Source organism: Hylaeus anthracinus, unplaced genomic scaffold (assembly GCF_026225885.1).
Source record: "Hylaeus anthracinus isolate JK02 unplaced genomic scaffold, UHH_iyHylAnth1.0_haploid 11982, whole genome shotgun sequence".
Lineage (NCBI taxonomy): Eukaryota > Metazoa > Arthropoda > Insecta > Hymenoptera > Colletidae > Hylaeus > Hylaeus anthracinus.
The window spans coordinates 30,663-41,879 of NW_026534330.1; the positions used below are offsets into that span (position 1 = coordinate 30,663).

At 40.7% G+C, this 11,217-nt stretch overlaps 1 protein-coding gene across 1 annotated transcript in view; it reads right to left on the reverse strand.

Annotated features, from left to right (window-relative positions):
• LOC128886115 (protein still life, isoform SIF type 1) overlaps positions 1-11,217 on the reverse strand; it is a 22,882-nt gene that overhangs the window by 8,280 nt on the left and 3,385 nt on the right. The window contains exons 2-12 of the mRNA XM_054140704.1: positions 10,856-11,217; positions 9,482-9,666; positions 9,190-9,308; positions 8,673-8,880; positions 8,160-8,413; positions 7,468-8,029; positions 6,167-6,520; positions 5,934-5,990; positions 5,369-5,540; positions 4,966-5,193; positions 4,700-4,829 (exon numbers count right to left, since the gene is read on the reverse strand). The exon at positions 10,856-11,217 is cut by the window's right edge and continues 378 nt beyond it. Coding sequence (XP_053996679.1) covers positions 4,700-4,829; positions 4,966-5,193; positions 5,369-5,540; positions 5,934-5,990; positions 6,167-6,520; positions 7,468-8,029; positions 8,160-8,413; positions 8,673-8,880; positions 9,190-9,308; positions 9,482-9,666; positions 10,856-11,022 — 2,436 coding nt within the window. The 5' untranslated portion in view covers positions 11,023-11,217. The remainder of the gene's footprint in view (positions 1-4,699; positions 4,830-4,965; positions 5,194-5,368; positions 5,541-5,933; positions 5,991-6,166; positions 6,521-7,467; positions 8,030-8,159; positions 8,414-8,672; positions 8,881-9,189; positions 9,309-9,481; positions 9,667-10,855) is intronic.

The window sequence follows — 11,217 nt, forward strand, 5'->3', positions numbered from 1 at the left end:
AGAGAGAGAGAGAGAGAGAGAGAGAGAGAGAGAGAGAGAGAGAGAGAGAGAGAGGAAGGGGTGATGTTGGAAGGGGTTGAAGAGGGATGACGTTGGCGGAGGAAGAGGGGGAAAGCTGGTATAAGAGAAGGAGGAGGAGGAGGAGGGTGCTAAAGTAAAATGTGATCCAGTAATGAACAGTTAACTTGGTTACCGATTACCCTGAATAACCTTGGAAAATGTATAAATAGAATTGGATGCATAAAAGATAGATCGATATCCTACAAAAATAGTACATCATTCACGAACGATTAATCTACCGCGGCATTGTTGAAACGTCGAACGTACTCTTTTCATGCGATTCGCTATGTTTACGAGAAATATAAGGGAGACAAAGATGAAGGTAAAGGTGCAGACGTAGGTGTAGGTGTAGGTGTAGGTGTGGTTGTAGGTGTAAGTGAAGATAACAGTAAGAGTAAGAGTAAAAATATCGATAAAAGTAAACACACAACGCATAGGAAAAGGAAAAGGAAAAGGAAAAGGAAAACAACGATTACGCGGAAGCTCGTGTCTCTACCTTTTTAGTATAAATCGTCATACCGCGAAGCTTGTCACGTATTCCTTTAAGGCTTTCGCCGGCCCAAAAACTTACGACTTTTTTTCGAAAGTCGGCGTTGCATGCATCCGCCGTCATGTGCGGATGATAATGACAGTAGCAACCCTCCTTTAAGAGCTTCATGTTCGTCTTGGCGGTACCGTTGATCTTGAACATGATCTCTCTACGGGTAACGTTGAGACCGTCGATATAAAGTTGAGCCCAAGTGTTCAAGGCTCCGTCGACGATCCTGAGTAACTTGTAATAGTAACCGTCGCCAAGCCCAAAATTTACTTTCTCTCGTACGTTCTTGCAATTGAACCAATACAATTTCCTCGTTTCATTGATACATATCACGCTGATGGTATGCCTCTTGCAAAGACAAAAATACTTTTTACAATGTTTCTTATGCAGTGTCCTCAAATCTGTATAGCTACTGCTCGGATTCAACAAATTTCGACTGCTGTTCAAACATTTTATCGACCATCTCGGCTCTACCATTATTCGTCGTACCGTTAGGTCGGCGTCGACACTTTCACTAAGTTTAGCCCAACAAAAGTACTACACCACCGCGAATCTACGGATTCTACGGATCAATCTTACGATAAGTCCAACAATATTTTCGGATCGGACGTGTTTTCGTCGCGACAACGAAAATACCGACAGAGGGCACAACTTTTTCTCGAATTTCTGAATCGACACCGATTCCTTCCTCCTCTTTTCCATCGATGTCTTAAAGCCACTTGACTTTCGTCGATGCCGAACACACGTTACATCGATCCAGCTCTTTGCTCTTTCATCGTTCATTTCGCTCGATAAACGTGCCGATACACGTTTCGTCTTTTACAATGTAAAGGCAAGCAGGTAAACGGATAAATGGTAAGTAAAAAATGAAAAGTTAAAACCGGTAATCGTCGTAAAGAAGCTCGTGGTCAGGGGTGTTGATGGTTGCGTTGGCGGTGGTGCTGGCGCCGTCGGCGTTGCTGTCCCCGTCACCGTCGCCGCCCTCACCGTCACCGTCACCGTCTTCGCGGTATAACCTTTGCGTATAAAATTCTTTGTCTTTATTGTAAAACTGAACGATCAGCTTGACAAAAATCATAATTAGCGGCTCCAATTGTTCCGCAAGTAAATTCCATAAAGCGATTAGAAACGTCGATATGCAATAGAAAACACAGAGGCGACTCGCGTTGATCATACTCCACGAACCAGAGACAGCAAGTTTGTTCGATTGTTCGATGATCGAGGAAACAAGAGTTGCCCGGAACTCGGGTAAAAAAACATAGAGTTAAAGCGAGAAGAGAAGAACCGGGGATTCTTCTCTCGGCTCGAATAACTTGCGATTCCTCGCGTAATATTTGGATTTTTCCCAACTAACGCGAACGATACCTTTGCTAGTGTAAACAAGCGGGCGCAAGCGCGCACGCACGGAGCCACGCACCCATACATGAATATTACGTATGAGATAGCACCGTCGCCAACCGAAACATGTCCAATTATTTCTGCACCTTTAATCACTAATTAAGCCAAACGTCTTTTGCACTTTAAAGATCGCGCGATACATCAGATTTCCTTTGCGATACGTCAAACTATAGCGATTCGCGTTTTCTCGCCAGACTTAATCCTTCGACCCGACTTTTTTCAACCAGTGTACACGGACAAAATTACTCTCTTTCCCTCTCGAATCATTTATACGATCATTCTTTTTCGAGAAACTTTGTCAATTATTCAAGTTGCCCGATTAACGATAGAAACAATCGTTTCGAGAATTCACCTTAAAATCTGGCATACGTACATATATGTACCTCTTGGAGCCTCTATTCTGCGGTTAAAAGTAAATATATAGAATATTTTTGTAATGTATATGTAGAAACGAGCTCTCCGTATAAAAATATGTTACATTTTTCGATATCACTTTCTCTATTTATTTTACTCGACTAACTTTCTTCCTTCTTTCCTCCCTCATTTCCTTCTTCTTCTTCTTCTTCTTCTTCTTCTTCTTCTTCTTCTTCTTCTTTTCTTCCTTTCGCTCTTTCTCTTCTTCTTACTATTTCGTCCTTTGTACTAGAAACCAACTAGAAATTTTATTCAAACATTTGATGGAAATTACTTTTTCCATGCTTTCTCGTTCGTTACTTCTCTAATCGTCGTCTAATAAACTGTTTAAACATCGTTGACATGCCCGATAAAGGACGATGGATGAAATTAACGGAGACACCAACGCAGGTACGCTAATTACTCCGTATGAACGCACGGATTTATCGAAATCTAGCTACCGAAACATTTCTCGACTCGGTACATGATTGTTCTTTGACAACACACCACACGTGAACCCGCACGTGCTAAACAACTGGAAATACAATTATCGTTCGCGAGCGGAATAGATACCCCGTATGGGATTTCGTTCTTCTTCCTTGCTTCGATTCTTCCGATACAAACGTCCGTAACGACAGATTCTATGAAAGCAAACTGCCAGTCCGTCTATATACAATATATTTGGTTCAAATTTTCTCGGTTATCGTCCATCTACGATCATACGAGTATATATATGTATATCGCGAATAATATAACCGGCGCCTTTTCTCAATATACGACACGCTCCAACTTGGCATATGCTTCCGATCCTCGAGACTCTGTCACTGATAAATCCCATCCAGCTAGATATCCGTGACGTTTCACTGGATAAACCACGCTCCAGACGATGCGTCGATCTTTTGGTTCCTGAAGAAACCGCCTTGTAGTTTGGAAGCAAGCAAAATTACCACCTTGGTAACTAGAGAAATCGAGCCCGATCGAGCTCTTTTACTCGACTTTACGCGAACCAGTGGTAAATTAGTGGTGTCCGCAGTCACGAACGTGCGTTGCTCCAGACTGCCGCGCTGGAGAACAGGGAAGAGGAGAGTTGCTACCGCGAGGGGAATCAATACCTCGGTCCTTGTGGAGACCGAAAGGGGGACGAGGCAGCAGTATAGTTGGTAGAAAGGTGGGCGAGGGGGTATGCGAAGAGGCCGCGGAAACCGGGGTTGAAACGGGAAAATGGGTGAAGGCATAGTAGGGGCAGAAGATCACAGTGGGGGATCGCTATGGAAGGGATAGACGTTGCTGGCATGATGGTGGTGGTGGCGGTGGTGGCGGTGGTTGGTGGTATTGTGGCACCGGTGGTGGTAGCGGAACTTTTACAGGGGTGAAGGAAACGTTTCGAAAGCACCTTGCTACCAAGGGATGCTACATTTTAAAAGAAGGCAACGTATGGCAGCGTCGCATCACGTCACGTCACGTCACGTCACGTCACGTCACGTTACAATCAGATAAATCCTCTACTATTCTTTCTAGACCAACTATATTCGTCTTTTAACTAGATGCCGATTCAACTCTGTACACCATTTTTACGTGTTATATGTATAAACGTGATAGTTGTAAAAAACAAAAATATACGATAAGATATACGATAATACACTTGTACTAATTTATATGATAGATTATCGTACATGATCCGTATTGTAAATTTACTCGGCTCTCTGATACGAACAAACTACCGTCTTCAACGATAAAATCAAGAGAAAGCATCAATAACGGAAACGCGCGTCGTGCGTTGAAGCTAAACGTTTTCATCTAACCGTGTTTAACAACATCGTTTGCCGAATAGATGTCAAACATGTGTATAATTTCTCTGAAACATCGACGGAGCACAGTGTTATGTGCTCGCTTGTAAACACACTGTAGCCAGCTGTCTGTTTACGCGTTCGTCTACAACGCGTGTGCAATTTATTTAAATGAAACACGAAACCTTTGTCAAATCAAACACGCTTATCTTGAATAGTTTATCGATAGTTAAAATGTTGAAATAGTTGTTTGGAATGTACTCTTTATGTTTATATTGTAAAGCAAAATTCGTAAGCATCACCTTATCGTGATACCTACACGTACATGTACACGTGTACATAAACGCGACACCGGGCATACTTTTAACTTACTTTCGATTAAAATGATAACGAACAGACATCTTTGTTTAGTTTATTGAAAAGTACGTAATGATGTTATTTGTCGTGTTTAACTATCGATCATTTATATATATTTATATGTAGATAGACACAGAAAATCAACAACTCTATTCAAATGACTCACCTCCGAAGACGTCAAGTAGCAAAGTCGGGAATCTGTGCTTTCCAAAGAAGCTTGTTGCACGATTCCGTATCTACCGTCCCTGTCCGACATGTAATCAGATCTTACGCTGTCTTGTCTATCAAAAGTGCCCCTAAAAGTCGAGAAAAGTGCTACATTTAAGAAATAGCAATGGTATAAATATGGTATTCGATCAGAAAGATGGAATATGCGACACTTGTTTATTTATTTATGCTTTACTTGATACAACAGCTGACTAGATTTCTCACCTTTGTTCCAAAGAATCTGTTCGATTGGATTTGTATCCGCTATCGTTGAGACTGCCCTCGTGTCTCAGTGATGGGAGAGAATCCCAGGGAGACTCGCGTTTATGACCGGAAGAACTTGGATTTATTGAACTGGAGGCACCAGAGCCTAGAGTGGAACTGCCCGATTGCCAGCCATCCGAATGTCGAAACCATTGGGCGCGGGCGGATTCTCCGATGCAGCTGGCACATCTTTGAAATTTCATTCGATCCCATTTATATATGTACGCGTACGTGTACGTGTACGTGTATGGTATTATATTACTTTAATTATTTGAATACGATAGAACCATTTTAACGATTTTGGTGATTGTCGATATTTTTCATGAGATTCGTATTACGATCGAATATATCGTATCAAGTTTACCTCGAATTGTAATCGCTAAGATAGCCGCGATCTCGGTCAGCTTCTCTCTCTCTTTTTTCCCGTATAATTTCGTTGCGATCGCTATAGTAGCCGTCTCTGTCTTTACTGTTTTGTCTCTCGTTACAATAACGATAGGACAGTGGCAACGTTGACGATTTATTGGAAATTGGACCTGAAGGAAAATTGTATCGATAATAAAGTTGTGATGGGGTTGCAATCACATTGAACAAAACTCGAGGATAATACGATAAAATGACTGAAAACATCCTGTGACAACATGCTTGTATAGTAAATACTAAGAATAAGTATCTAGATAGTATTGGCCGCGTGTCGAGTGTTTACCGTATCCACACTGGTTGGTCATCGACTTACACCGACAATGACGATACCAATCAGGGGGCAAATACTCGATGCGGGAGCCGTACGTAAAATACGATCCAAGTACACACATATCGTATAATAATAACATTGTTTCCAAGTACATGTTCCAATTCGAAAGAGACTATCGTTATTATATTGCGCTATATGTAGTTAAACGTTTTTAACGAGATGAATTTGAACTTACGTCTTCGTGAAACGTGAGGTGTGCGCTGTACGTTAAGTGGTATATTTTCCGCGAATTCTGCAGCATAAAAGTCGATACGGTTGATCGAATGACCAACGATTAATAGTTTGATCACGTGTCAAGAAAAGGTTTTGTTAAGTTATTGCAAATGACAAATGACAAATGACAAATGACAAATGACAAATGACTAATGACAAATGACAAGTGACCAACAATTAATGCCAACGACTCACCTAAATTTTCCATACTTTGAGAAAGCAGTGCCTCGAATGTACGTAAACTGTAACTCTCAGCATCCATACCCTTGGCCAACGTGTTCCTCAAGTGTAACTCGTACTCGAGAAGAAGTCTACTAGTCGGACTGCCAGGCGTTGAAACGGATTGCATGTTTTGCTGTTGATATGTCTGGCCAGCGTTACAGTGTCGCGAATTACAGTGCGACGGTTGTTCCATATCCGAGTTACCATTCGATGAACTCGGCGTAGTTGCGTAACACTGATTGTCGAAGATGACATTGTCCGACGGCGGTGACATGTCACCTGCGCGCCGATTACGTTCCGAATCTAGATAGGTTCTGCCTCTGTTGCCTACGACAAAGACAGGTGTCTCATGCAGGAATTGGAAACGATGTGACACTAACGTATTCAGCTGTCTGACGAAAAGAATCGTTACTTTATTCCGTTCAGGTTCAGGTTGGTTTAACGATGCGTTGACATGCGCCATGGAACCCTTGTTACCCGATCTACGCACCCTATTATTATTTATTTATAGAGTACAGTACCTTTCTTTTTTTAAACTCTCAGGGCATTATGACATTAAGAGTTTTCCATGCGCAGGTCATTAGATGCCCGTGAAAGCTTGTAATCGTCCTCCAGTTTATTATTACGAAACAAAGTTACGTATGCAAAGTCTACGGCGAAATGTTTGAATCGACCAAAAACCAGAGTACCGCCAGATTCACTTTTTCACGAATTTTCTTTTCTAAATAATCTACTTTTTCTCAAAATTTTCATTTTCATTTTCATTTTCTTTTATTTTCATTTTATTTTCATTTTCATTTTCATTTTCATTTTCATTTCCATTTTCATTTACATTTCTTTAGCCCTTGGTGCGATCAAGCTAAATCGTTTATTAATTTGAAACTTGTTTAAACCACGTCACGACAAACGGCACACGTGTTGTACCCAACAGTGTACATTCTTCGGAGCTACCGCAACAATTGAGAAACGTTAGTAAACGCGATGAATCTAAATCTCGTACGTAGATATGCAAATGTATGCACGTGCAAAGTTTGTCAATGGGTAAGAATACTCGGCGTAACTACTGAAATTTGGGGTTTGTGTAAAGGTGCGCGAGCGAAAACGCGGAAAAATATGTTTGGTTAGAATACGGTAAACGGTAAACGGTAAACGGTAAACGGTAAACGGTAAACGACGGTAAATCAACACCACGCCGTATGCGATCGACGGCGACGTATCGTACAGCTATGTATCTATTGTATATCTTAATCTGTATAAAAATGAATCGTATGTACCGATATACTGGCGTCCCATGTCGTGCATGCTTCGAGAATCCTGGAATTTGTTATTGTACACACTTCGATATGGATGGGCATAGTTTTCATTGGCAGCCTCTTGCACGACATACTTTTGGTTATTATTGCTCGGATGATGATAGTGGTAACTGTGATGATTGTGCCTCTTTCTGGTCATCTCTGGTGACGTAACGGGGCTGTCGATACTCGACATGGGCTTCAGCATTCTCTTCAGAGTATTCGAATCCAAACTGATTCCACCATTTTGCGAATTTTCGATCCTCATGTCGTCCGTGCTCTTACTCTTTGATTTTCTTCCGTCGTGATTGTTATTTACTATATTAAAGATATTGCCATTTTGCATTTCCAAATCTGTGTAATCGGCAGACTTTGTATGATGTAATTGCTCTTTTCGGAGAGATTTATTTTGCAAGGTACCACCGGCTTGAGTTCCTTCCGATTTCAACATTTCGCTGCCATTTTGCTGAGTAGACGTATCTTGACTCTGTTTCGAAGGTTTTTTCGGTGAGATGGTAGTGCCTTTCTCCTCCGGGCTATCGATCTGCAATCGAATAGAACAACGCCGTATCAGACGTAATATCGATAGTAATAATCTAGTAATTGATATAATAGTAGTCGTATACATGTACATGTATATGTATATCTATATCTATAATACATGTATGACTTGCCTGTGAGCCAACGGTGACAGTTTCAATGCCGACATTTGCCGTTTTCGGTGTAGTTTGACACGTTTCGTTTTGTTTCTCTTTCGGCTTGGTTGTTGATTCACCGCTGACTTTCGGAGTCTTTCCTGGTGTAGCGCTCGCATTGTTGACGTTATCGTAAAGAGACGCGCTAGAGGTTGCCGCTGTTATTTTCTCGCGTCCCGGCGTCATTTCCATTTCCGTGGATCGTGCCATGGTACGCGGAAGCGTAGAAGTGGCTGCGCACGAATATCATTTAATTTTATATACCATACGTATAACGTATAACGTAACTTATAAAGCACGTATAATACGCGTCGCGTAAACACGAATAGGAAAACAGCTATCAAACGTTACGACTACGTAACTATATTAAAGGCAAACAATCGTTTATAAAATAGCGGGAAAAGGTTGCGAAAGGGCTATTCGTAATCCAACGTGTACATAGAACATGATCGAGCTGGGGAAAATAACGAATAGTAAATATCTGTGTCGTACCGCAGAAATCACGGTATCTAGCTTCTTGACTTCGAAGTCTGGCAAATTGCTCCGGGGTCATACAAGTACATTGAGGCTCTCTGGATCTGCTCGGCGATGCTGGTGTTGATAGAGGCTTTCTTCGCGTTTTGAACTTCTGCTTGTTCGGTGGTTCGAGCTTCAACGAGTAAGAAGAGGACGCTTTCCTTGAAATCTTGAACGACGGTGACTGTACGAAAAATTAACTAATCACTGTAAATGACTCGAGTCCTACCCGATAGATTTTCTTAACCCCAAACTCGTAATTATGGACTGCGGGTTTACGATATGTATTTTCAAATCAACAATCCTCCTCACCCAAATACTCTTTAAAATATCGTACAACGGTCGAGAAGAAGAAATGTCGACGTTAGCAATGCGCTACTTGTGTAATGCGATACTATTGCAGTGAAATTGAGTAAATAGATGAATGAGGAAAATGTGGAAACTTTCCTAGAGACTCGATACGAACAGGTTGTTGTACGCGGTGTAAACTTACGCAACATTCTCTGAACTGTTTAGCATCTATGGGAGAAGTGAAATTTAGACCCCATGTGTCGTTAGTCATTGTATCTTTCCAGTAAACGAAACATTCCGACGCTTGTCCGATACGTGTTCCTTAAACAGAAGGAAAAGATAATAAAGTCAACCGGTTTATTCTCTGTTTCTAGAGGATCAACGTGTATACATACATACTGTCTATTGTATTTATTTATTTATTTATTTATTTATTTATTTATTGTATCGTAGATAGGAACGAAACGATTGTTTTGTTGTCGAATGAGGTTTACCTGGTTGAACTAATCGTACGTCTAGAATTTTGTCGACCTGGCTGTTGTACGCGGTAATGTGAAACACGCATTCCGGTGAATCTTGGATACAAGTTATATTAACAGGAACTAAATCTTCCGATACCTGTTGCCATTTTACAGTCCCAGCCCCACTGGCACTCACGTGGAACACTTCGGCCCACAACCTAAAAAAATCTCGTTACTTAATTGTGCGTCAAGGTAATATGGTTCATTTCTCATATCGAGATTATCGAAGAGGTCAATATTTGCGAAAGAAAGAAACAAATATCAACCGAATAGCAAACACTCTCTTATTTTCTTTTCATCCGAAATTTTATATTTTACATTTAATGTTCTATATTCTATATTCTATATTCTATATTCTATATTCTATATTCTCGATGGGTCCAATTTAAATATTCTTTTTCGTTCGATTAAATCTGTTCTGTGTTTCTGTGTACTCGTATGCAACTATAGCCGAATCATTTGCACGATTTACTACAATATTCCATTTTATGTTCTAAATAAAAGTCAATCGACGCTCAAAAGTATTATACATTTGTACAAGTAACATGCAAACCGAATTGAAATTTCCACGCAAATGAAAATTAATACTTTTTTACGCGTCACGTGGAGAATTGCTCGATAAAATGAAAAGAAACGGTAAAGATACGGTAAAGAAACGAATGAGACGTAAAAGAGACGATTAAAGCAAGATACATTAAGGTGCATTAGAAAATAAAATGAAAATGGAGAGAAAGGAAGAGAAAGTGACTTGATCAACGTATACAAGATTGTCGATAGTAAATATGGCATGCGTGCGTAGGTGCATGCATGCTAGGGGAACAGAGGAAAATAGGAAGAAATGAGAATAAAAAAAAATTCAGGTAAAACGGTTTGATTGAACGAACGTTTGGTAAAGAAGGTTGTTTAAACGATTCACAAATGTAGACATCCGAATAAACATCATCGGTTTACGTATCGAAATTGAAAACGATAAGGAAAAAATATTACTGCACGGTACATTCGATTGTTCTGAATGTTATCGTGTAACGTTAACGTAACGTAACGTAACGTAACGTAACGCAAAATTAATGAAACATAGTGACATTTTTAAAAAGAAAGGACAACGACACGTTCTATTTCGTATACAATTGCACTAATTGCACCAACCTCTTATACTATATAATAATAACTGAAATTGTAACAACGAGAAATTGACTGAGATCAGATCGATCGTTGCAAAGATAACCCGTGGAAACATAAATGATAATCCATTCGACGTAAGTGTGTACGAGTGAGCTTGTCAAAAATAGAGACTGATAATGTAGCTGAATGAAGTGGTTGAATGGTTGAATGTTATGGTATGCGCACCTCTTCCTTTCTCTTAAGCTTCCGCACCTGAGCAAGTGGCCAGTATCACCCCTGCGACCTCCGCTGCCGCCCATTCCGCTTCCAGCCCCTGTCTGCCATGGGGAATCTTCGTAACGATACGCCTTTCTGATAAGGGGGGCACAACTGCAAGACAGCTTATTGCCCATTCTATGCTCGTTATTCTCTTATCCCACCTGCGATTCTTCACACCTCCTCTTGCCAATCAAGTCTCATTTAATAATACACTTTGCTAAACGCTATTTTCCAGACCACGTTCTCCACCCTTTATTCAACTTTTACCTCTCTCTCTCACCCCTCTCTCTCTCTCTCTCTCTCTCTCTCTCTCTCTCTCTCTCTCTCTC